The 26,770-nt window shown below is 53.1% G+C and overlaps 1 protein-coding gene across 4 annotated transcripts in view; it reads right to left on the reverse strand.

Annotated features, from left to right (window-relative positions):
* Positions 1 to 26,770, reverse strand: part of Alpl (alkaline phosphatase, biomineralization associated) — a 53,341-nt gene that overhangs the window by 8,764 nt on the left and 17,807 nt on the right. Inside the window, exons 1-6 of one of the 4 annotated variants that reach the window (XM_010626021.2) lie at positions 19,241 to 19,318; positions 8,064 to 8,242; positions 3,979 to 4,098; positions 3,405 to 3,520; positions 2,276 to 2,450; positions 1,472 to 1,647 (exon numbers count right to left, since the gene is read on the reverse strand). In XM_010626021.2, coding sequence (XP_010624323.1) covers positions 1,472 to 1,647; positions 2,276 to 2,450; positions 3,405 to 3,520; positions 3,979 to 4,098; positions 8,064 to 8,145 — 669 coding nt within the window. In that variant the 5' untranslated portion in view covers positions 8,146 to 8,242; positions 19,241 to 19,318. Of the gene's footprint in view, positions 1 to 1,471; positions 1,648 to 2,275; positions 2,451 to 3,404; positions 3,521 to 3,978; positions 4,099 to 8,063; positions 8,243 to 10,056; positions 10,147 to 19,240; positions 19,330 to 26,770 lie in introns of those variants that run through there. The other 3 variants (XM_010626023.3, XM_010626024.1, XM_010626020.2) reach the window with 3 other exon arrangements.

Below are 26,770 nucleotides of genomic sequence, written 5' to 3' on the forward strand. Positions count from 1 at the left end.
TTGTTTCATGTACAGCTTGGGGGCTGGGGGGCTTTTGGGGTGGAGGGGTGGAGCGGCAGACAGGGCTGGGAGGGAACAGGAGGGGAGGGTGGGAGGAGGAAGGGCCTCTCCCATGCTTCCTGTCCACCCTCACTCCCTAGCTTGTGCTCCCTGCGGACCCCTGGAGACCCCTCCTCATGGCCACCTCGTGCCAGAGAGATCTCCCCTCGGGTCAGTGCTCCCTTCAGCTCCTGTCCCCCACGGCGGGCAGTTGGCACCAAACCTCTTAGGAGAGCAGCCAGTAATTACCCTCTGCGCTGTGCAATGTTGTTTCTCACGTCCATGACCTCACTGCGGCTGCCTTGGGGAAGGAGGGACCTGGGAGCTGGCAGGTGGGGAAACCAAGGCGCACGGGGGCACCTGTCAGAAGGAGGCAAAGCCAGAGGGGCGCCTCTGTCTCTGACATGTGCTCACCAAATGGGTCCACAGAGCGGTTATCCTGGAAGGGGTGCCTCATCTGCCCCCCAGAAAAGGGAAGGCACAGTTTGGGAGAGGCCTAGGGGGCACCCAAAATCAAGGGAGGGTCTTCATGGAGGGCAGAGGGCAGTTGGATTAGGTGGGCAGGAGAAGCCAGTGTGGGAAGCTGGGGAGCTGGAGCCTGGGGCTTCCTCTGAGCCTCACTGAATCCCTGTTCTAGGCTCAAGGGGGGTCAAGTCCCCCCTGATTCCTGCACTAGCCCCCCATGGTAGGTAAGAAGACTGCCAAGGAACAAATCGGAAGTTTTCCTTTAAGAGTAGAGGAGGGATCAATCCAGGCAATCGGGCAGAGTTCAGGACAGGACCAGGACAAGGAACAAAGACACACAAACGCCACCCTTTCTGAGCCCTCAGAGGAGCCAGGCCCCATGCTATCTCTGACAGTGACGATCTTATTTAGTTCTTGCAACAGGCTTAGTGGGCAGGCCCTGTTCAGAGGGGGGTTGTGAAAGAGAAGTTTCAGAGAGGTAAAGTAACAGACTCGAGGTCATACAGCTAGCAAAAGGCAGGGCAAGGATGGAAATCTAGGAAGCGGAAACACGTGAGCTTGCACTAACCGCCGTGCTCACGGGCTCTTCTCTGGGCCTGCTGGCTTTGTGTACGGGTCTGTCTATGCACGTGCAAGTGTGAAGGGCAGGTTCTTGTCTCAGGTGGTCACTGTGCCCTCCCCACCTCCCGGTGTTGGGGGGAGGCCGCAGCGCCAGGTTCTCATTTATGGAATAATCCCTGGGCGCTTGGTTCTTGGGGTGTGGTGCCTGCCACGTGAGGGTTCACCCCACAGCCCCACCGCAGACAAACCCTACAGTGCCTGCCTGCCCCAGCCACAAATCCCCTGATGGGCTGGGCCGTCCCAGGTGGGTGGGGAGCCTGGCCAGGCCACTCTTCTCAGCCAGCCTGGGCCCAAACCTCTGCCCCCCCAGCCCGAGGCCCTGCCCCCAGGCTTGCACCCCACTCACGTCAATGTTCCTGATGTTGTGCATGAGCTGGAAGGCGATGTCCTTGCAGCCCTGGCTCAGGGCCTCTGGGGGCATCTCGTTGTCTGAGTACCAGTCCCGGTCAGCCGAGTGGGCGTAGGAGGCGCTGGGGGTGGCGTGATTCACCCGTGTGGTTGTCACGATGCCCACGGATTTCCCTGGGGTGTGGGAGAGCAAAGCTTGGCTCTGCCTGCAGATGGGGCACCCAGCAGCCTCCTCCTGCCTGTCCCCACTGAAGCTTGGCCTCCCGTTAGTTCCTCAGTCCCCATTCTATACAAGAGGGCTGTGAGCAGTGGGGCTGGAGTCTCCCCTCTCCCTCCAGACCCACAGACCCTCCTCTTGTAGGAAGCCCTCAGCTGCTCCAAATGGACCCCATGGGGAGAGGGTTCCTTCACGTATGCCTGCCGGCTTTGTCCTTTCATTCCAAGTCCTTGGCCAGAGCCAGGCCTCCCAGCTCCCAGGCAGGAAGGAGGAGAAGCAGACACTCACGATCCCCACAGGGCTGCCCCGGGTTGGGTGCTCTACCGGCCTCACACCAAACCCTTGTGGGGGGCTCCATGCTCATGTCCATTTTAAGTGAAATTCACAGACCCGGGAGTAGCTCTGAGTAGCCCCAGAGTCCCCGGCCTTCCCTGCTGTGGAAGGGGCTTGGAACTGTGTTACAGACCCAGCAAACCAGTGCTAGAGTCCAGACCACCTTTCTCTACCCTACTTCTATCTGTGGCACAGTCCGTCGTACACGGACCACCAGCTCCCGCCGCCCGCCACCCCAGGCTCACAGCTCACCAGCGTCCTTGGCCCAGCGCAGGATGGAGGTGACCTCGTTGCCCTGAGTGGTGTTACACCGGGTGCGCTCGGTGGCCGCGCTCACCCCCACGGTGCCCTCATTGGCCTTCACCCCACACAGGTAGGCGGTGGCGGTGCCCGCGCTATCAGGGACCTGTGCGTTGGTGTTATATGTCTGCAGGTAGAAAGGAAGGTCAGGAACCAGCCTTGGCCCCCACCGCTGCCACCCACTACCATGAGAACGGGGCACGGAGGACTTGAGAGGTCCCCACTGCCCACACCGCCAGCAGGAGAGGCAGGAAGCCAGCTCTCCAGTGTGGAGCGGGTGTGGCAGAGCTGAGGGGCCAGGTGGGGTCAGCAGGGGCCTCTCCTGGTCTGGAGCTGCAGGGGCCAGTGAGGGCCGGGTACAGGTGAATCCTGGGGGAAGGGAGAGTCCCTGAAGAAAGCGGGGGCCCTGGGAAGGGTGAGTCTGAGAGGCCAGTGCTGACTCCTCTGCCTGCCCCCTGCCAGCTGACTCCTGCCCAGAGCCGCAGAAAAAACCCTGAAGCTCTCTGCCTACCTCCCCTCCCCAGCAGCCAGGGAACTTCCAGAGCCCCTGAAGCGTCACAGTCCCTGCTCTTCCCCCGACCCAGTGTCTGGAGGGCACATACTACACTACAGCCCTCCGTGACCACAGCTGCCACTCATGCTGTGGCACTAAACAGTTCATATCAGTAATCTGGTTAAGTCCACGGCCGCCTCGGGAGAGAGGAAGGAACCAGCTGGGCCCCGTGTCTGTGAAGCACAGAGCAGGCAGGCTTCGTGGATGGTGGTGCAGGTCGGGTTTGGCGAGACGAAGTGAGGGGCTGAAGGCATCAAGGGGCCCTTGGCAGTGGCCATGGTCACTTGCTTGACCTGGGCACGGTTACACAGACAACAGCATCTGGTGAAAAGTCAAACTGTGCTATGTGCCCTTTTCCCCACGTATGCTACACTTCGGTAAAAAGATTGAATCAGTGAGTTCAAAGCCTCACGATCAATCTTGGGAAGTGGCTGCTTCCCTCCTTGCTTCTTAGGGGACCACAGGCCTTGAGCCCTGATGGCCTTGAGCCCCATCTCTCTCCTCCAGATGGGCCTGGGGTGGGCTCACCTTGGACAGGGCCACAAAGGGGAACTTGTCCATCTCCAGCGTGGTCTCCTCCCCAGGGTTGTTGTGGAGCTGACCCTTGAGGATGCGGGCGGCTGTCACGGTGGAGACGCCCATCCCTGTGGCAGGGAAGGGTGGGGTAGGTCAGGCCCTCAGGCTTCCAGCCTCTCCCGTCAGCTTCCTCTGGGCCTGGAGCTCTCTAGCTTTCTAGCTTGGTGCCAAGGCAGGCTTGGGCAGTGAGCACCTGAAAATGTCACTGGGAAAGCCTCTCTCTTCTCTCCTAGATGTGCAGGAGATGACCAGGAAGCAGCCTCTAGGGTCCACAGTCTGGTCTCGCTCTCTCAGAACGGAACCCAAGGTCTTCACACTGACCTACATCTCCAGCCCTTTTAAATTTTAATGTCTTAATTTTGAGACAAGGTTTCACTAAATTGCCCAGGCTAGGCTCCAACTTGCAATCTTTCTGCCTCAGCCTCCCAGAGTTCTGGATTATACTCCTGTTTTTCTAAACCACTCCCCCAAAGCCCACTCTCTTCCACATCACCTCTGACTCCTACCCTGGCCCTCCAAGCCTCACCATCTCCCAGGAACATGATGATTTTCTTGGCCACGTTGGTATTGAGCTTCTGAAGCTCTAGGGCATTTTTCAGGGTTGCTTGGGCTTGTTTTCGCCAGTAATTGGGGTCTTTCTCTTTCTCTGTACAGAGAGAGGCAGAATTATTGGTGGGATGAGGGCAGCTTCCCTTGCCCACACTCACAGGTACCTCAGAGCCTCCGTGCTGGGAGTTGGAATGTCTACATTGGAGGAGGAAATGATAACCACACCCATGGGACAGCACATCCGTGCCATCCAATCCTCCAAGCAAGCCTGTGGACCCTGGTGTCCTCTCCCCTCACCTCAGAATGAATAAACCAAGGCTCAGAGACATCAAGCAACTGCCCGAGGCCACACAGCTCAGGCAGACAGACACTAGCAGAGCTGGGCTTTACTGCAGAACCCGTGCTTTCCTTTCACCCAGTAGAGATGCGCGAAGGCAGCAATTGTTAAGACAGTTAGGAGAGTAACGTTTCACCGATTCAACAGACAAACTACTTCCAACTGCTAGAGTCCCGATGCATCCAGACATCAATTATCAACTCGCTCAGCTTACTCATGACAGGAGGTACAGCAGAAAGCTGGTGAAGTTGGAGTAAGACTTGGGACCTGCACAGTTGCACTCCCATACAGAAAGGAGGTGAACAAAGATGTCTACAGCTCCAGTCCCCTCCCTCCCTCAGCAACAGTAACTCCCCAGGAGCCGGCACTTTAGAGTTTTGAGATAAAATGTTTTAGGGTTTTGAGGACTGTCTCTGTCTGTCTCTTGCCCAGCAATCAGTTCTGTCTTAGCACCTGTCAAACCTCAGTCTGAACTCTTGTTCTGCCTCATACTAGCAGTGTGACTCTGAGCAGGTCACCTCCCTGAGCCTCAGTTTCCCCCACCACATCAGGTTGTCTGTCCTGTTCTCTGGGCATCTCTGTGCGGCCTGGACTAGAAAAGGCAGGTGACTTGCCCGACCCTCAATAGACGGCCCGTAGTTGCCCCCTCCTCCTCCTCCTCCTAACCCTTCTCCACGGTTGGAAACCCCTTTCTCTCACGCCAGCCCCTGGACCCTGGCTCTGGGAGACGGAACACTCTGCCATCTTGGGTGTTTCCAGTCCTCAGGCCCCAGCAGGCCTGCATGTGGGCAGCCAGGTGCCTGAAGGTCCAAGGCCCTGAAGGGTCTGTCAGTGGCCCCCCACTGTGGAGAAGGGAGGGCTGAGGTCAGAGGAGGGAGGAGCGCATGTCCAAGGCCACACTGCAGGTCCGTGGGCTGGGGACACAGTCATAGACTTTGGCCTGACTCTCGGGCCCAGCTTGCCTCTCTGGAAATCTGTAGGCAAAAAGAAGCTCCCTCAAGCCTCCCACACAAGCTCATGTTCCCACTCAGCAGAACCTGGTTTCACCTTCCTGACAGCCTTGGGGAGGGGGTGCTGTTATTTCCTCTGCATCAGGAAATGAAGGAGGCCAGTTGCAGGCTTCGGAGGAAGCCCTGGGAACTCCTGTGTCTAGGGGCGACCCCCTGACTTGGGTAGGGAGCAGGAGGGAGCTGGGTCCCACTCATGCCCTGGCCTTGTACACCCATATCCCCCCATGAAGCCTCGCTTCTGGGTCCCTCACCTCATTTCCTCCACTTACCGCCTTCCCCACTGGAGCCCCAGGCTTCTCTCTCCTAGAAGTATCTGCGTGGTTCCCAGTCTCTGCTGAGTATCTGGGGCCACAGTCTTGTCGTCCCGCATGGGCCTTCTGTCAAGTTCTTTTCACTAGACGTTCTGCCCCAGGGAAATGTGGAACACTAGCTACAGGTGCTTGTAAGATTGTGGGAGAGAAAGTGACCGGGCCAAGTGACCCGGGCCACTGGTTTTGATCAGAGGTCTTGCCAGCTTGGGTTGGTTCCAATCTCCCTCTTTCCTCTCTCCGCACTGCCACCATGCCTCAGGTCAAGGAGCCTCTTTGGCCCCTTGGGGGTGAAGAACTTCTACCTGTCCTGACCACCTGCCCACGGACCCCTCAGAGTGGGGCTGTCAGCCTGCCCTGTGCCATAGCTCTTTCTCAACACAGGCTCTGCCACCAATCTTCTGGGTCCTGCTGTGCTTGCTCCCTGCTAGATTCAAGTCCCATCTCTGTCACCAGAGCCACCTTGGGTGTGTCCCCAAGAAGTGTTTAGCTGATGTCAAACCGATTTCCTCAGGTTTAAGCAATGATTGCTTTGGACATCTGAATACCAGGAGGCCATTATTTTTGGAGAGTATGAAATGCCACATGCAAACACTCAGTACATGATGCTACATCAAAGGAGCACTTATCAGTACATGTTGCATGATTCCATTTGTATGAATTCAACCAGGCAAAACATGGAAGGCTGGTCATTTCCTCTGGCTTTGGGAAGGGGCCCAGAGAAGCCTCCGGCTGCTCCCTGCCAAATGTTCTCTCTATCTGGGTGGTGGTCACATGGATATAAATATTTGTGAAAAAAATCCATCATGCTCCACATTTAAGATTTTCACCATTTACTTCAAGTTACACCTAATTTTAAAAGAAAGAGGGGATAGGAATTTGGCTCAGTGGTAGAACACTTGGCTACGCAGCTATGAAGCGTGAAATCCTGGATCCAGTCTCCATGAATACATCTTAAAAATTAAAAAAGAGAAACACAGTAACAGGTCTAACTTTTTTTCCCCCTGTGTGGTGCTGGGGCTGGAACTCAAGGCCTTGTGTGTGCTAGGCAGTGGCTCTACCTGCGAACTGACTCTCCAGCCCAAGAAACGTACCACCACTACCCACTCACCAGAAGGGCTAGAATGAAACAGTAGGAAAAAATGCAATTGCTGAACATTTGAAGTTTTTTTTTTTTTATCTCAGTTTTTCCTTTTTCAATCACTAGCTCATCCTTCACCCAGGTGGGTGCTGAGAAAGCAGGGGCCCTGACCTTGGGTCTCCCAGGGTGTACCCTCAAAGGGCCCTACGGGATCCCAGAGAGCACCGGCATAGGGAACTCCCCTGCTCGGGGTCCAGCCGCAGTCCTGCTACTGAAAGCTGGCTTGGTCGTGTCTCTTCACCTCCGTCTCCACGTCTGTTGAAATACCATCTTCCTCAGGGAAGAGACCAACATTCATCGAATGCCAGACTCTGTGAGGGTCCCGTGTAACTCTCTCCCAGCCCGGAAGAGGAGGAAACTCCCCTGAAGGGTGGGGATGAGACTCAAGGGGAGCAAGAGGGGATTTCCAGCCACAGGGCAGACTGAGCCCAAGATGGCTCTCCTCACTGACTCCAGTTATAGGAATGCCAAAAAATATAAACAACCCCAAACAGCACATAGCTTTAAAAAGGAAGAAGGAGGGGAGGGAAATCCCCGGGAGGCAGTATTTGAGAGGAAATTCAAAACCAGAAGGGTAAACAGGGGCTGCAGTGGAGGAACCATGGGGACCGATAGAGCAGATGTTGCATATGTGCTTTCCCTGGGAGTTAGGGAAGGGACCAGAAAAGAGGGCTCCTCAGAAATGAGCTGGACTCACATCCGAGCCAGGTGTAAGCAGGGATTTGACTTCATAGCACAAGGGCAAACAGAGAAATTAATATAAGAACTTGTCTACATTATTAGCAGCCTAAGACTCAGAAAGAATTGGATTCATCACCACCGCACTCTTCAAACACACTTCCCCGTGAGTTTCCAACAGAAAAACAGAACGAACCGGAAAACTCCTGCTGAAGATGAGTTCACGTGCAGGAACTACTAACACAAGGCAATGTGCTTGCTACCAGGAAGTCGGGAGCAAGCAGGCAGGGCCAAGGAGAGACTCTGCGCACCAATTCTCGAAGGAGTCTACAGAATTCATTATGTTTCAGAGGGAAAAGGAGACCAGGCGTCCTAGCCAAAGTATAGGAGAGTGCAAAGGGCAAAAGAGTGACCTGCCCAATACTAGCACATGCGGTAGCAGAGCCGAGACTTCCTGCTCTGGACATTGACTCCAGTCCCTAAACACTCGGAATGTTCCGTGACCTTCCATGACCTTGGACACAGCCCTCATCCTGCCCCACCTGCACGAGGTCTTGCCATCCCTCCACCTGTATCCCCCAGTCCTACCTGGCACTAAAGAGTTGGTAAGGCAGGTACCAATGGCCAGTACTAAGAATGGTGAAATCATGGTGCACCCCGAGACCTGCATCTTCACTGGCACCCAGAAATGTGACCCACGTGGGCGGGAGGAAGTAGGCTGCTGGTGATCAACCGTTAGTGATCAGCCGTTAACTGATGATCCAATCCTAGAAATTAGAGAGAAAAAGAAGAAAAAAGAAAGAGGAGAGAGAGAGAGAGAGGAAGACATGGAGCACATCTCTGGGATTCATATCTTCATTCAGGTACTCAGCCTTGATTATTCATTCAACAAGTATTTGCTGAACATCTATTAGAGGCCGGACATGGGGATAGACACTGAGGTGCCAAGCTAGCTGGGCCTTCTCTCTGGAAACAAAATCACACAAACAGCTGTTGTAAGTATAAATGAGGTCCATTCTATTTCCCAAGGGAGAGCCACTTCCGACCGACCCATTGCCCCCAAGGGCAGGCTTTCTGCACAGCGCTTCTCAACTGCAGCCTGCCTGGGGACCTCCTGGGGTCGGCCTGGGCCTCTGCCTTTGCCTCTGGTTCTGGTAAAGCTCGGGCTGTGCTGATGTCACTGCCGGCTCCTGGACCAGGTCCTCAGGGGCACTGTCCTAGAGCTCCATGTCCCACACAGCTGGGATGACGCAAAGAGATCGTTGCTTCCTGGAAGGACATTTACCCCTCAGGACAGCTGTATTTGCTAACAGTTTGGTAAGAGATATAAAAACATCAAGAAGACACATAGGAAAAAAGATTGGTCAGTCAGGGTGGCTGTTTCTGCGCAGTGATTGCTGCCCACAACTCTGATTATCTTTGTCTTCTGCATTTCCCAGGTTCTCTTCTGTGTTGAGATGTTACCTTTATTTTTGCCCCCAGCACTGGGGATTGAACCCAGGGCCTCATGCATGCTGGGCAAGTGCTCTTTTTTTGGTACCGGGGATCGAACTCAAGACCTTGCACTTTCAAGGCAGGTGGCAGAACCACTGGGCTAAATCCCCCTGCAGTTTTAACTTGCATTTCTCTAATAATGATGCTGAGCATCTTTTCATGTACTTATTTGCCCTCTGCGTACCTTCTTTGATGATATATCTTAAAATATTCTGCCTTTTTTTTCCAGTGCTGAGAATTGAACCCAGGGCCTTATGCATACAAGGCAATACTCTACCTCTGAACTATATACCCTTAGCTCACTTCATTTTTTATCCTTTTATTGAGTTTATTGGTACATTTTAGGTATACAGTACAATTATATTCATTTTTGGGATCTTGTACCTTTAGCTCACTTTAATAACTTTCAAAAAATGTTATTTTAAAACATAGAATGAAAGAAACACTCAAAACATTAACTGTGGTTCTGGGTTGTAGGATTGTGAATGATTTTTTTTTTTTCTTTTTGGTACCAGGGATGAAACTCAGGACCTTGTGCTTGTGAGGTAAGCGGCGGTACCACTGAGCTAAATCCCTGGCCCAATTGTTCCTCTTTTAAAAGGTTTTGTTTTGTTTTTCCCAAGTTGCTTTCTAAAATGAGCATGTATTAATAGCTTAAAAATGTTTTTAAATTGTGGTTATCCTGTTAGCCTCTTTTTTTTTTTTGGTACTGGGGATTGAACTTGGGACTTGGCGCTTTTGGGGCAGGTGTCAGAACCCCTGAGCCCTCATCCTGTTGAGATCACAAGGAACAGCCCTACTGGCCGCTGAGAAGTGTAGTAACCCTGTTGTATATGAATGTTACCAGAAGATGCGAGATTTTAAAAGGGTCTCGCTGGTAAATCAGGTATTCCTTCAACCAAAACCAAGATACAGATGATGATTCCATTTGTTACAGGAAATGATTCACGTTTTCCCATTAGCAAGGTGCTGTACTACATAAGAAACCACCAGGAAAAGGGATCTTGATTCAACCTTACACAGAGGGCTCTGGGGCTAGAGGGGTGGGTAGTGGGTTGAGAATTGATAAAAACACTTTATAACTAACCTCTAACTGTGCTGAACCCCGAGTAGTGAGATTTTAGATGATTTCCGATGTTTTCATTCTACTATAGTTGTCAAATGGATCTATTAGCAAATCCTAAAATCACGAAAAATGTTATTGCATTCCTACAAAATATTAATACACTAAAATGTTATCCACAATAGTTTAAACCAAAGTCACCTCTTTTAGGAAGCCTCTAGCATGGTCACTCAGTGCATTAACTCTGAACTTCAGGCCATTTGAACCATTACAGGTATTTCCCTGTTTTCAAAAGAATTCCTTCCTGCTGCCACCAAATGGGAACAGGGGGGGGCGGGGGCAGGGGCTCTGTCCTGTTGATCTCTGTACTCCTAGTGCCCAGCACATTAACAATTTCATCGGTTGAAAGCAAGTGCTCCAAGGAAGGGAGTAAGGAGAAAGGAAAAATCGCCCCTGAATCTCTCGCTCGGGTATGCAGAAATGTCCAGTGCTGGACAGGCTGTGATGTGACGGGAGTATCCGCCCAGTGGGCAGTGCTGATCGGCACAGTGCCAGGGAACCCACAGCCCCCACCAAAGCTTAACACCGTACAGGGGCCCTATGGCACTGCAGCAGAATGGTCCTATCAGCTCCCTGCGTTGCAGCAGCACAGCCATGGCCACCGACAGCAGCTGGACAGACACATTGTGCTCAGGGCAAGGACAGTGAGCGGACAGCTCTAGGCAGCAGCCCAGCAGACTCTCCCAAAAGCAAGGCTGAGCTGGGAAGTAGACACACATAGTGCGACTCTTACCTTGGGTGGTAGAGGACAGGTGGAGGGCTCTGGAGACAAAGGGAGACTCCAGGGACCTTCTTAGGTGTGGTGTCATTCTGTTTATGGGTCAGGGTGCTGTTTACAATGGGAGGCTCAGTTCGAAAATCCAACAAGCGGTCCGTCTATGACACGGACACTTCTCGGCACACGTTTCAATAAAGTGAGAACTAGTCTTCGTGAGATTGTATGAACAATCTGTAAAGGACAGCCCACAGACAAACAGGCCTGTTCGCAGCACCTCGCAGTATGGAGACTTTCACTAGGAAGTCTCACCATGGGCCTCTGCAGTGCGGGGGAGGGCACTTCCCCCTCTCTCAGCCCTAAGAACAAGGCTCAGGAAGAAGTGACCTGCCTATAGTTACAAACAGGGTTTCCAGGGCCAGGGATTTAGCTGAGTGGTTCTGCCGCCTGCCTCATAAGCGCAAGGTCCTGAATTCGATCCCCGGTACCAGAGAAACAAAAACAAAAGCAAATAGGGCTTCTGATGCCGGGATTAGCACCACGCTTACTGCTGGTGACCCCCACCCTACCCTGCAGTGAGGCTTCCGATTCCTTAAAAGTGGGAAACGAAGTTTCCAAAGTTTGACAGGTAAAGAGATCCATCCAAGCACCACTGTGATCAGAATGCAGAGCAATTCTACAACCTATTGTGCTGTCTGTTCAGAATCCAACAGTCCCCAGGCCTAAGCCTGCCTGTCCTGGAACTGTCTTCTATCACCGTCTACTGAGACTGTATTAAATCTGTAGCTCAGGGGTGGATTTTACATCTCTGCAGTGTGAGGTCCGCGAGTCGTGGACGCTGTACCTCCCCCCATTCATTTATTCTTGTTTGATCAGCACACTGTAGTCTTCAGTGTATAGATCCTGGATATGCTTTGTTAAATCCATGCCTATGCATTTCATTTTGGGGGAGGGTTATCGTAAATGGCACTGTTTCTGAACTGTTCCTTGTTCATATGTGGAAAAGCATTGGTTTTTATGTTGTCACCTTGTATCTTGTGATCTTGCTGAATTCCCTTTCTAGCTCTAAGGATTTTTGTGGAACTTCTTGGCATTTTCTATGGAGACACTCATGTCACTTACGAAGAGTACGAGCTCTTCCTGTTAACCGGCCCGTCCTTTTCAATCTGTGTTTTTTTTTCTTGCCTTTTTGCACCGGTGAGCACTTCCGGTGCCATGTTGAACAGCAGAGGAGAGAGTGGACAACTGCACCTTGTTCCTGAGGTTAAGGGAAGAGCATTCAGCCTTTGGGAAACTGGGGGGGCATTCTGAGCTGTGAGAGGGAGTAGATTTTGTGATGGGAAATCAGGAGCTTGTTGAATTTGAGATGTCTTTTAGAAGTGGAGACATCGAGTAGGTAGCTGGATATATGAGTCTGGCATTTGGAACAGAAATCTTGGATAGAGGCATCAGTTTTGGAATTACGAGCACAGAGGTAGACGCTACAGCCTTGTTGAAACTCAGTAAGATCACTAGGAGAAGGGATGGTGTCAGAAAATTGTAGATGACAACAATCCTCAGAAAGCCGGGTACTGAAAACAAATTTCCTTCCTTCCTTCCTTCCTTCCTTCCTTCCTTCCTTCCTTCCTTCCTTCCTTCCTTCTCTCTTTCTTTCCTTCTTTTTGTTGGGCTCTGGGTGGAACCTAGGACCGCAACATGTTAGGCAACCTCTCTACCACTGAGTTGCATCCTTGGCCTTGAAAAGAACTCATTTAATCTCATAAAGGCTTTATGCTAAAACCTACAGAAACCATCACACTTACTAGAGAGACTTTTGGCAAATTTTCTCTCTTTTTTGGGGGGGGGTACCAGGGATTGAAGTTGGGCCCTGCGTTTGCGAGGCAGGCACTGGAACCACTGAGCCAAATCCCCGGCCCCGAATTCTCTTTAATTATAAATTACAATTATGAGGAAATGGGGATAGGCTTTCTGTCCATAATGAGGAAAATGAATTAGTGAAGAGTGGCGGGTGCGATGTCTACGTAGAAGTGGTATTAACACCGCATGTCAACCACAGCATGACTGGGGCTGAAAGACACAGACTTGAGGAAAGGAAATAAAGAATAAAACCCAGTGGCCTGCATGTAATGTAAACCCCATCCACTGACACAACACTGTGTAATTTACAAGGATACATACAAATCAGAGAACATATTAAATACCTTAGCATGAAGATCTTGGGGGAGTGGTGGAGGGCAGTGTGTGGGAGGGCAGGGAGCAGGGATGACAGAGAAAAGGAATAAATAAAGCAAGAACTGAGAGCTCGTGACAGTGTGTCTGCACTCTAAAATATAATTTCCTCCACTCTCTCTGCCCCTATGACAAAGGAGAAAAGGAGGGAGGATCAAAGTGGGGGTGGCCCCAGGAGAGCTACAGCGCCCATCCGGCCCACACAGTGATGCCTGAGGTCATTGGTCCCTCTTCTCCGCTAGACTGACGCTGAAAGGAAGGACCACCTCACCCGTCTTTGTGACCCCAGCCCTTGACAAAGCAGTGACTCTGTAAACACTGACCTAATGAAAGGCCCCACACCCCCACCTGCTCGGAAGTTGGGCCCCAGCGCCCTGCATTGAACTGGGCTTGGCCCGGAGACAGGTGCCCTCTCCTGCCGCCTCTGCCTGGGACAGAGGGGGCGGAGATCTGGGACACTCTTCCCACTGACTCCCCGCCCAGGCAGCCCTGGGTAAGGGGCTCTGAGGGGCCCCGTCTGGGGCTGCGGGACCCTGTCTGCTTCACCACCCCTGCCAGTGCTCCACCAGCTTGGAATGAGGCGGTCGGGTGGGTGCCAGCCCCTCGCCACCCCTCCCCCCTTGCAGCCAGACCTACTCTGCCAGGCTCCCGGCTACGTGCCCTGATTACTCATGACGAGGAGCAGGCAGAAGCCCCAGCCGGATGCCAGCCTGGAGAAGGAGCAGCTACAGTACTCAGCAAGTCAGCGGGGCCGAGGGACCAGGCCTGCACTGAGCACTCACTCGGCTTCCCAGGCAGAGCAGCCTTGGCCCGAGTCTGAAAACATCCAGAGCAAACAGAGTCACAGGGCTCACTGCACACTAATGAGCACTCAGCTGTCTGCGTCTGTGATCTCGAGTCATCCTCACAGCAACAAGTATTACTGGACCCGTTCTTCAGTGGAGGGAACGGGGTGGAGGGCTCAGCTAGTCTACAGCCAAGTACGATTCAAACCTGGGCTGACCCTGGGGCACAGCTTCTCCCAGTCTCAGTTTCCCCACCCTTAAGAGGCAGAGAGGTGAGTGCCACCCTCTGTCATGTGGGCAAGGACAAACATTACGGGCGGAGTGGGAGTTGGGCCGGGCACATCCCCTACCTGAGCGGCTGGGCCAGTCGGCAGGTAAAGAAGCACAGCAGGCCCAGGGCCAGCAGGAAGAGGAGGAGGCTGAGGACTGTGGTGAGGACCGTGTCCAGCGTGGGCGACAGGAGGGCTATCTTGGGTTGAAGAGGCCCTCAGGAGTGGCTGGCGCACCTCACACACACCCGATCCCACTAGCTGTGGACACTGGCTCCTCAGCCCTGTGTGAGTGGCTGTGACCTGGCTTTGTCCTCAGGTTAATCTCCAGGATTAGCCCCGAGGGGTGAGACGTGGGGGGGGGTGACAAGCTCCCCTTCCCCACTCCAGCACTGTAAACAGGAAGGGACACCTGGTGCTCGCTCCTTCACCTTTGTCCATTCTTCATTCCTGATCTTTACTGAGCACCTGCTGGGTACCTGGCTGTTCTCGGCTCTAAGGAAATAGTGGGAACAGGAAGGACACAATCTCTGCCTATGTGAGCAGATTACCGAGCAGCTGGTGTAGACAAAGCACCTACTGTGTGCCAGGCACCTAGTGGGATAAAAGCTCAGAGGGAAAGGTGGCCCTGGCCAGGACCACATTGGGTTTTTCCCTAACAGCAGCATCTGCTTGAGAGCATTTACAAGCCAGAGCTATCCACTGTGTCTAAAATAAAAGCACCTGCTCCCATTGAGCAGGTACTGTGTGTCGGGCCCCATCTGAGCTATGGACTGGTATCCCCACCTGCTGAGGAGGAAATAGAGGCTCAGAGGGGCAATTGTGGAATCAGGATTTGAACCCAAGTCAGCTGGCCTCAGGATGGGACAGCACCATCCCTGCCAGGTGCTGGCCCGGACCCAACTGTCACCAGAGAGTCCCCACACAGGCTCAGCTGGTGAGCTACTGCTGCATCAGGGGCCCTCTCTGTTCCCAAAGCTGCCTCTCTAGTCTCTGCTGGGTTCCAGAAACATCCTGTGTGGTCGGGACCGAGTATGGCTCCTGTCTCACAGACTGAGAACTGAGGTCACAGCGGGAGGTTATCGGACAGCCACACATCTGCCTTCAGCTCAGGCCTTTTCTGATCAAGTTTCTGCCTGCTGGGACAGCTCAGTCCCAGGCACAAGCACCAAGGGCAGGAGGAAATGCTTTGGTTCTCCCGGTGCCATGGAGGTCCCCCCCTTCCTGATGCAGAAGAGCCACTATGAGCTCACCATGGCAGCAGCAAAACCAGTGTGCCGACTCCAGTAAACCCTGGGTTTCTGCACATGTGACACAAGCCGCCTCACATGCTCACAACAGCCTAGGGATGCAGGAAGGTGGTCAACTCTCGTGTAGCCAGCAAGTCTGGTTCACGCCCAGGCGCCTTCTCTTTCCAGGGATATGACATTGGGTCAGTCCCCACACCTCTGAGTCTGTTTCCTGTCTAACACCTGTCTCCCACTCACAAGAATGCCGGCAGTGTGCCGGGTGCTGAGTTTGTACACCTGACGTTAACAACTCTGAGTACAAGAGACAGCTGCATCCACACGAGTGAGTAAGAGGCCCAGGTGGCCACAGAGAGGATGGCCCGGGTCACGTGGATAGTGTGAGCTAAGCCCAGTCCTCCATAAAGGAACCCACCAAGGACCATGCCTGCTTCCCCTTAGCTCCTGGGCACCCTGCAGGCTCCACTCCCCAGCCTGTAAGCCAATGTAGGACCTATCACTGTGCTCCCCAGACTGTACTGGCAGGATTCACAGGGGCAGCGTTTCCGCTTGGGGAGCCCTCAGTGCGGAGCTTATAGTCCAGAAGTCTGGGCTGGGGAGAGACTTCTGAGCAGTTTCCCAGATACACAAGCCCCTAATAATCACTTGCGGAGCTGCAGGGAAAAGTCCTGGTTCCCAGAAGGTACCACAGGAGAGGTATCAAAGGAGAAGCACTCTTTCTAGGACAATGACCTGGAGGTGGTAAAAGTATGGCCACGTGCAGTCACGGGGGGACAATCCCCACCTTGGCTGGATCTCGGGGTTGCTGTGAGCTTCACTGAGATGGGAATAAAGGGAGCATGGCAAAGACAAGGGTTTAGTGGACTTGGTACGATGTATCCACGTTTAAAAATAGAGGGAAAAAGATGCATAACAACCCAAAATAAAACCCCACTCCTCACCAGCTCAGACTCCCAGGGGAGGGTCTGGGAAGCTGTGCTTGCAACAAGCCATTCTGTGAACTGAGTAGTTTGGGGAAATTGCCTTATAGATCACCCACTGTCCAGATGGGAAAACTGAGGCCCACAGAAAAGGCAAGGCCTGCTCCAGGACAGGCAGCCCTGGGGCTCAGACCCCATGCCTCCAGACTCCTCCTTCCCGTAGACACAGAGGGAGCCACGGCAGTTAGCCCTGAGCCAGTCACCTGGGCTGTCAGCAGGCCAAGGCTGGATAGAAGCAGCCCCTGCTGGGTAGGGCGATGAGGTGGGGCTGAGGTCTTCACCACACAGGGGGCTGTGGCAGCTACCTGGGGAGGGAGCCCTGCTGAAGGCCTGCCTGGTGGCTTTTCAGCTGCAGGGCCACAGAAAATGGACATGGACTCTTGTCCCCCAACCAAGCCAGCGTCTCTGGCAAGCCTTGTTGGCCTGGATTTTATTCATTCACTGGCGGAAGTTATTTATGGCAACCGTGCAGCAGCCTGTGGGTGAAGGGCTCTGGGAGGAATGTGTGCAGGTCAGAGTGGGCTCCGGGTCACATACAAGGAGGGGCTTTCTGGGGTGGGAAGTAGAGCCCAGACTCAGACCTCCAGCTACTGACAGCACCCAGACCTGGCAGGAAGCCGGCGTGGAAGACCCGGAAGGCTTGGTGCCAAGCCAATTGCTTCTTCAGGGCTCTGACGAAACACCAACTGCCCCGGGAGAACCCCCAGCTTGGCACCTCCTTACCCTGTGCTCCTTGGCCTACAAGCTTCCTTGCCATCTGCCAGGGAATCCCTGCCCGCATCCTTCCACCTCAGCCTACATTTTGCACCCCAAGCCCAGCCCCGAGCTCCCAGGACCCAGACTTGAAGACCTCAGTGCCATTTATCAGCGACTTAGAGAATGACGGGCTGTCACCTCCTCCCTACAACATGTGAGCTCCTACGGCGCAGGATGGCGCTGGGTGCTGGGCAGCCTGCACAGAGAGGGCACAGTCTGGCACGTGGGCGGGCAGGGAATGCGGTGGGCAGGGAGAAACCGGGTCAGCAGTGGCCGAGGAGGAGGAGACAGCAGCCGGGAGCGGGCGCTGGGCGCAGGTCCTGCCTCGCCTCTGCCTAGCTGGGTATCCCAGGGGAAAGACCCCTTGTCCTTTGGGTTGTCACCTGCCCAGTGGGGGCTAGGAGGCCAGGGCTGGAGCAGTCAGTGAGTCACAGGTGTGAGCTAAGAGGTAGCACTGTGACAGTGGGGAGGGGTAGCTGGATGAACCAGAGGAACAAGGGGTGGGCAGCTGGCAGGGAGTTGCAGCAGTTGGGAATGAGAGGGTCCTTTCCTACTGCAGGGCCAAGCCCACCGCCGCACCCCAACCTGCTCACCCGGAGGCCCCCAACTGAGGATGCTTAGCTTAGCTCGGATTCTAGAAGCCAGAGTGCTGGGCCACTGAGCATCCTGGGTCAGGGGAGGGGTGGTCAGTGGGCGGCAGAAGCTATAGTCTTTTTTTTTTTTTTGCAGTATTGGGGAGTGAACCCACGGCCTTTGCACTGAGCTACATCCCCAGTGCTTTCTTTACATTTTATTTTGAGTCAGCGTCTCACTAAGTTGCTCAGGCTGCACTCAAACGTAGGATCCTCCTGCCTCAGCCTCTCAGAGCACCAGGATTACAGGTGTGCACCACTGCCTCCAGCTAGAGGCCCCACTTCTTGTAGTCAAGACCTCCAGTCTCTCCAGAGGACCAGATCCCCACCACCAGAATGCAAGCACACACACCAGGCAGTGCGAGGCCTTCTCTCCCTCCCGCAGAGCATGGACGTCAGGAGGCCTGAGGACCACTGGGTTTGGGTGGGTGGTGACGAAGGCCAGCAGGGCGGAGACACAAACGCTGCTCCTGCAGGGGCCTGGGCGCACAGGCTTGGGCTGAAGGGCCAAGAAGGCGGCAGGTAGGGAAGTGGGGACAGACCAAGGCCCCAAGCAGCTTCCTCCCTGAGCTCTCAGGGAGCAGGCTGACTCACCTGACCAGTCACAGGTAGGCCATGTGCCACCCGCCCCAGACACACACAGCAGCTGGGGTCAGAAGGCCAGGGTTGGGTCCTGGGCCCGAGCCTGCCTGATGCCATAGAGCAGCCCTGTGGGTGGAGGACTGGGCCAGTCAGTGTGCAGCTGAGGGGGAGAGGGCAGCAGGGTGTGGTGCGTGTGTGTGCGTGTATGCGTTCAAGTGTGAGGGGGGCACAGGGGCACTTGGAGGTCTGGGTGGCTGCCTCAAGAGCACATGGGCTTCCGCCATCCCTCAGAGAGGGCACGTTCTGCCCCAGGCTGCCTGGCTTTGGGCCCAGCCTGGAAGCCAAGCAGGAAGAGGGCATTGGGTACATGTGCCAGGTGTCCCCGAGGTGGTAGCCAACCCCCTGCTCAGGCCCTTTGCTCAGCACCCTGCAGCCAGTCCCCTCAGGTACCAGGAGACCTGGCTGCCCTATCCCGCTCCCGTAGCCAACATCAAGAAAAGGAAGGCACAGAGAGGGTTCACAGCCTCCCCAAGTCACACAACACATCAGGACCAGGTCTCCCCGCTCACCAGCTAAGGATCTGGGGGCCATTGTGGGAAGTACAGGGCAATCTTCAAGTGTTTTGCCATTCTAGGATACGTGCTGCTGAAGCGAGCAGCGTTTTGCCATTCTGTACATTCATGATTTGTGTCACCTAAAGAGACTGTTTCAAGCTGAGAGTATTAGAAGAACCCCATTTACACACTCTGCCGTTGTACTGCAAACCTCTTCATAGCCCTTAGCATGTTCCAGGCATCGTTCAAAACATTTTACCTATAGTAACCCATTTAACATACAACTTACAAGGAAGCACTATTATCCTCATTTTACAGACGATACAACAAACACCCACAGAGGCTAAGTAACTTGCCCAAGGTCACACAGTGAGTAAGTGAGCCTGAATTCAGCCTTACTTGTGGATGGCTTCTGTCTTCCAGGGCCCAAGCGGAAACTCCTAAAGCAGCAGGTAAGACCGGAAGTGAACCACGGTTCGCTCTGCACCCTATGTACATAAGAGTTGCATTATATATTGGTAGGTGGCTGGGTTACAGGCCACTGCCATGTCACTCACATGCACTACACCTGCATCTCTGGCTCTGCATTGCAGCCATGGGGAGGGAGGCTCTCCTTGGCCCCATTTTTCAGAAGAGGGGGGAGGGCCCTTGGCCAAAGTCACTCAGGGAGAGTGGCTGAGTCATGCCTGGGACGGCACCTCCTGGCCAGCTTGACAGTGGGCACACCCTGGACTGGGCGTCGGGGGGTCTCCAGCCCACACGCATCCCACTCTTTGTAGCATCCTCGCCATGGCCTCAGAGGCTGCAGTAGCCCCTAGAAGGGCCTGGAAGGAAGAGGCTGAGGAGGCACTGGGCTGTGGGGAGATGGGCTGGGCCGCGCACTTGTAACCCAGCGCCAGCCGAGGGTGTGGATTTCCTCAGAGCCCGGTGGGAGCAGCTAGTGCCTTTGATATTCATGTGACCCGGGGTCCTGGGGGTGGGGCAGGGCCTGAGGAGGTGAGGGTCACCCCGGCTCGTGGCTGTATGACGACCGACCTCCGGCATTTGCTTCGCCTTTCTGGGCCTCGGTCTCCTTGTATGTCAGATGGGGCGAATCGCAGTGAATGGCTGGTCATCGTGCTGTTGTAAGACTGAGAATTAAGGGGACAAGGAACGGGGCAGGCCAGTGCCAGCAGGTACTGAACAGAAATTGGGCCTGGTCCGGGGTGTAACTCATCTAGTCTTGCTCCCAGCGCACACAGAAGTCAAGTGACCTGGCCAGGGTGACACAGCAATGAACAGGGCGAGGAGGAGATCCTAACCTGCTACCCACCAAGGGTGGCAGCTTCTGCTCAAGGCCTGGGAAGGGAGAGGGTTTGAGCTCACACAGAGAGCACGTGGGGAGCGGGATGCACCAGGCCTGCTGGCTCCCTGCAGTGTGTTCCCTGCCCCTGCCCAGCGTCTGGCAGGACAACCTCCCACCCGTGGCAGCACGGAGACCTCGGTGGCCCGGTGGCCCAGAACCGAGTGACCTCACTCTGCCCACGCATATGGGGGCAGTGTCCTGGCAGTGACAGTGGCAGGTCATGGTGCCTGGCTGCTCCCGAGGCTCCAGCCCAGCCCCTCCTGGCCTCCTCTGTCGTTGGGACCTCCTCTCTCTGGACAAGCAGTGACCCAAGAAGGGAGGACCCAGTGTCCTGGCCACACCCTGGCCCTGGCAGCTTATCTGGGTTTGGAACTCTGCACCAGAAGACTGGGCTGGGTGGGGGCTGCCCAGGGTCATGAGCCAGACTCCTGGCTGAATATTCCAAGCCTTCTATGCCTTAGAAAGAGAAACTCTGCAAACTGTAAAGTATAGTGCCCTCCACAGCCCCAGTGGACTAGAGTTTCCTTGGGAAGAGAGCGTCCTCTTTTCAGCCAGCTTGGGGTATCCCTGACTGGCACGAGCTGGAAGACACTGTCCACCTGGGCAGCATGTGGAGAGCCTGAGAATGAGCTCAGAGGGTGGAATAGAGAAACACAGGAAATCTGAGTCTCAGGCCCCTGGATGGAACCGTGCCTGAAGCTCACTACCGAACACCCCAGTTATAGGGGCCAACCGATTCCCTGTGTCCTTTGCCTCGCCCGTTCGGTCACTTGGAACACAGCCTCTGACCTCAGACAACAGTTCAGCTGGGTTGTTTTTTTTTTCCAGCCCCTTCCTCTGTAAACAACGACAGCAACAATATCATTCACATTCAGCCATCTGTTTCTACTGGCAGAAAAATCAGGCAAACAACCGAAAGGAGGTTTGGTAAGTGTCAAGTATGTGGTACAAGAAGGGTCCAACTCAACACAAGTAGCTTTCTACTTGGAATCATAAGCTTGAAGAATTACAGGGGATTCTTGGGTGGGATCCGCCACTCGCACGACTCAGACCCACACCTTCCTACTGGTCATCATTCCTCAGTGTAATGGGTCCTAGTGTTCTCTGGGTCCTGTGCTAGGGGCTGCAGGTACGAGCTCTGCCCTTCAGTCTTCCACCCAGTAACAGTCGGTCCTAATTCACATTTCCCCTGGACTTCACCGGACATGCCCTCTCCACTCAGGAGGAAACAGAGTCTCAGGGTGTGGTGCCTTGCCCAAGGCCCCTGTGCTTAACAGGGGCAGGGCCAGCTGTGTGTCCCCGGTCTGCTGGGACAGTCTGCCCCACTCAGGAGCCATCAGAGTGGTTTAAAAGGCCCAGTGTCTCAGCTGCTTGCCCGAGGGTCTCATCTCTTGAGAAACCCCCAGCCCAGCCCCATCGCTGACCTGTAGGGCTCGCTGCTTGCAGGCTGTGCCCAAAGAGGAGCCCAGGGTCCCTGAAATCAAGGCTGAATGCTTTCCTGGGCAGTTCTAGCCCCAAGGGGGCCCTCCTAGCCTCCCCATGCCTCTGCCCTGTATTTTTTAGGGTCCAGTGACATTGGCTAGGCACCCTCTCCACCCAGAGCCTTCACCAGATGTGTTCAGCCAAGAGTACTCAAACCACTTACTGAGCAGTTACTACAGGCCAGGGCCTGTTCTAGGCAACAGCCCAGGCCCCTGCCCGTGAGTGAGCAGACAAGGAATCAGCCAACTGGTGGGACAGGTGGCAGAGAGTGGGAAGAGGAGAGAAAGGAGGTGTTGGCTGTAGGTCTCTAGAGGTCCAGGAGGTCTCACCCGGAAGGCCTCCCTGCCGCCCTGCCATCACCCTGTGTGCAGAGAATGCAACGATCCCAGGCTGTGTGTAGGGGAATGAAGACTGCAGCTTCAGTCTGCAGCCCATTGAATGACCTAAGCAGCCGCAGGCCTCCCCACACCCTCCCCCAGTCTACCAGATGGCCCCACGGGGAAGCTGAGGCTCTAAGAGGTGAGGCACAAGCCCGGCCCCTCAGGGACCAGGAGGTGAGGGATTGGGTACAGACAGGCTCTGGAACTGCCTCCCCCGGTCCAGCCCCCAAGCCCTGCCTCCACTGTCCCACACAGCCCTGGGCGTCCTGGGGCTCTGTGCTCCCTCGTGCAGAACCCAAGCCCGGAATCCTTCCGTCCCCTCTGCCCCAGCCACAGGGACCTGGGTCACTCAGGCTCATGCGTCCTCCTCTACGACTCCTGACCATCACTGATGCACATGACAGCGAAACGGACTAAGGCACGGAGAGGGGTCCCCACTGTCCCATCTGAATTTGCTCGGTGACCCCCAGGTCCCCGCTGATCCTTCCAAACATAGCCACTGGGGAGAGAAGACCGGACGCAGGGTTAAGTCCTGGTCCTGAAGCTTTGAAGGTCACTTTGTCTGGAGCTTCAGATTCTTTTTTTTTTTTTTTTCTCTCTCTCTCATTGAGTTTATTGATACATTCTAGGTATACAGTACAGTTACATTCACCATTGGGATCCTGTACCTTTACACAACAGGTCTTGGTTCTCATTTTTTCCCCTTGTCCCTGCCCTCCCTTCACCCCCTCCCCCCCTCCCCATTTACAAACACTTTATTTCCATTTTTTCATTTTCTCATATTTTTTTCTTTTCCCTTATTACCTTTTTCCTACCCTTCCCACTTTCCCTACACCTTTAGCCCTTTTCTTCCTGTTTCGCATTGTCAGTTATCTCATTAGGATCTTATGTACTATTCAGATTTTTTTATCTATACATATTTTTTTTTTCCCTTATTACCTTTTTCCTACCCTTCCCACTTTCCCTACACCTTTAGCCCTTTTCTTCCTGTTTCGCATTGTCAGTTATCTCATTAGGATCTTATGTACTATTCAGATTTTTTTATCTATGAGACGGGGTTAGTCAGTCCCACACTGCAGATCTGCTGAAAGATACGGTGTGACAGATCGCCTTTGAAAAGCACTTAGCAGGGGCCAGCAGACAAGCATCAAGGATATGTCACACTGAACAGAGAAGTTGTGCATCGGCAGGACACAACTACACTGAGGCAGATACCCTCGGTGTCATCCTCATTTTAGAAAAGGAAAACGCCCAGAGAGGTTAAGTAACTTGTTTGAGGTCACACAGCAGGCAAGCAGTAGAGCTGGGATTATGACTCCAAACTGTCCAACTACAAAATTTTAGCTCCTAATCATAACACTAAGGCAGTGGTGGCGAACCTATGGCATGCGTGCCACACCTGGCTGTTCGTTATCACTGAAAGCTCTAAACAGCTCCCCACCATTGCACTAGGGCAAGGCCACCAAGACTTTGGGAGCTGAAAGGACGGCTTAGTGACACAATTAAGAGTGGGACCAGGAAGGGATGGTGAGCCTGTGATCTTAACCAGCACACCAAGCTGGTGCAACTCTGAAAGAATTCAGACCAACGCTGTCATTTGTTCCCTAGGTGAAGCTTGAGGCCCAGAGAGGTCACATGACCTGCCCAAAGTCATCCTGGTCTGGCTGCAGGTGGGAGGACAGGGCCTGCACACCTAGCTCCTAAAACCTGCATCGAGGGAAGGGAAGCTTGCAGCCCCCCTATTGATCCCAGAGTGAGGAGAGAAGCAAAGTAAGGAAACCCAGGCAAGGTGAAGAGAATAGGTCCTCCCTGGGGGGCGGACGGGCTTTCAGGGCACGCTTTGAGTTCTGCTCTCCCCTCTGTGTGACCCCAACACCCTGGGACAACTGGGCCAGGCACAACTCACTGGCACATCGGCAACCCGGGCAGGTGGCACAAACATCTGCGGGGATAGGATCGGGGCAGCACGAGAGGGAATGAGGGGACCCATGGCCATCCACACCGATTCCCTTTTGAGCCCCAAGATGGGGGATCACAACCAGGACAGACACCCCTTCCCCTTCCTGCCTCTCCCTGGGACAGGAAAATCGGTGTCACGCTATGGATTGGAGAAGGGATGAGCGAGGCCAAACCTGGAAGAACCACGCTCCCCTGATGCATGGTCCCTACCCTGGCCCCGTCCTCTCCGTGAGCTGTCTGGGGATGGGAGGCCGGGGTCAGGCTCCCACTCGAGACACTACGTGAGACAGGAGCAGAGCCCTGGGGAGCATGCTCCCGAATTAAAGAGCAGTCAAGGGCTGGGGATTTAGCTCAGTGGTTCCGCTGCCTGCCTTGCAAGCACAGGACCTGAGTTCGGGCCCCAGTACCAAAAAAAAAAAAAAAAAAAAAAAAAAAAAAAAAGAGCAGTCACAATGACTGCCACAGAGAAATAAGCCCATCAGAGAAACTACTGCAATCAACTGTGTGACAATGGAGGCAAAAGAAACAAGGAAAGGCCGGGAGTGGTATCACACGCCTGTAATCCCCACACTCAGGAGGCTGAGGCAAGAGAATGGCCAGGAGTTTGAGGCAAGCCTGAGCTACATAGCAAGACCTTGTCTCAAAAAAAACAAAAAAAAAAAAACAAAGAAGGGGGGGGTGGAAATCAGCGATGCGAAAACAATATGCAAAAGTATTAAAAGACCACCATGGAGATAAAAACCAGTTGAAATAACCAATAGATGGGGGCTGGGTGTGGTGGAGCACGCCTGTAATCCCAGCACTTGGGAGGCTGAGGCAGGAGGATCGCTGTGAGTTCGAGACCAGCCTGGGCTACATAGTGAGTTCCAGTTCAGTCTCAACTACATAGGGAGACCCTGTCTCAAAAAACAAAACAAAACAAAAAAACAATAGATTGAATAAGTTCTGGAGAGGATCCAGGTGTGGAAGAATGAATTAGGGAAGCAGAGTATCAGTTGGAAGGGCTTCTCCAAGAAAATCGGAGAAGGATTAAGAAACAAAAAACACAAAAGCTAGGACATCAAGCCAATCTTACTCCATTACTTTGAGAGGGACCAGTTAGAAAAGAATCATAACTTTTGTGCCGGAGATTTAGCTCAGTGGTGCCACCGCCTGCCTTGCAAGAGCAAGGTTGAGAGTTTGATTCCTGGTACAAAAAAAAAAAAAAAAAAAAAAAAAAATCATAAACTTTTCCAAAGAAACAAACAAACCACACATAAAAGGTTATTATCATGATAGGCAGAGAGTACTGACTCCACAAAAGAAGAAAATGCAGCTGGGCGTGGTGGCTCATGCCTATAATCCCAGCACTTGGGAGGCTGAGGCAGGAGGATTGTTGTGAGTTCGAGACCAGCCTGGGCTACACAGTGAGTTCCAGGGCAGTCTCAACTACATAGTGAGATCCTTTCTCAAAAAATCAAAAAAAAAAGAAGAAGAAGAAAATGCTAGTGCTGGGGATTTAGCTCAGTGGTTCTGCCTCTCAATCACAAGGACCTGAGTTCAATCTCCAGTAAAAAAAAAAAGAAAAAAAAAAGTTAAATTGGACTTCATAAAAATTGACATCACTAAGGACTTGGGGTGTGGCTCTCTAGTGAAGCACTTGCCTAGCAGGTATAGTCCCCAGAGCTGAAGGGGGGAAAAAGAATAGAAAAAAAGAAACTATGTCCACCTGCAGATTCAGACCTAAATATTCAAGGATGCCTTGTTATATAACACACCCAACCTGGACAGTTTAAAAGTCCAACATACAAATGAACAAGCAGTGGTGGTGTATCGATGTACGGAACACAACCCAGCAACACAAAGGAATGAGCGACAGTTTCAGCAAACAGATGAATCACAAAATCATGATTAGGTGTTGATTACAGCTCCGTGGTGCAGTGTGTGCTCAGCATGCAAAAGGCTCGGTTTAAACCCCAGCACTGATCACGTGAGAAGTAAAAGAATCGGGGCACAAAAGAGACAAACCACGTGACTCTGTTGATACGAAAGTATAGAAAAGACCAATCTGACGTATAATGGGGAAAAGCGCAGCTGAATAATGGCTGCCTTTGGGAGACAAAACTGACTGGAAAGCTAGGCGTGCTGGCACATGCCTGTAATCCTAGCAATCAGGGGGCAGGAGGATTGCTGTGAGTTTGAGGCCAACGTGAACAGTGAATTCAGTTGACTAGTGAGTTCAAAGCCAGGCTGAACTACATATTGAGATCCCAACTCGCAAAACAACAACACCCAAGACTCACTGGAAAGAGGTATAAGGGAACTTGCTGGGTAGTAAAAATGATCTCTTGAAATCCTCTATTAAGGTCATAGTTACAAGGTCATGTACCTTTGCCAAAACTCACTCGACTGAACACTTCAGATCTGTGTATTTTAAATGTGCAAAATTACACTTCAACAAAAAACAGACAAAAACTCAAACACTGAGAAAATAGGAGCTGCACGAGAGAAAAACAAATCATTGGAGGAGATATTTGAAAAAAAGAAAAGGAAGATAAAACTAAAGAACTAAAGAATGATGAAAGATCTCAGTTTGAAAGGGCACAAAATATACCAGACAAGATAGACAGGGAAAAAACCCTTATTTAGACATACTGCAGTGATTATCAAAAAACAAGATGATCTCAATGCCTAGAAGAAAACAGATAACTTGCAAAAGGAATAAATATCAAATTGAGTTGGCCAAAGGACCAAAGAGGGGGATGAAATAAGAAATAAGAATTT

Source organism: Fukomys damarensis, unplaced genomic scaffold (genome assembly GCF_012274545.1).
Source record: "Fukomys damarensis isolate Sample0158 unplaced genomic scaffold, DMR_v1.0_HiC HiC_scaffold_23, whole genome shotgun sequence".
Lineage (NCBI taxonomy): Eukaryota > Metazoa > Chordata > Mammalia > Rodentia > Bathyergidae > Fukomys > Fukomys damarensis.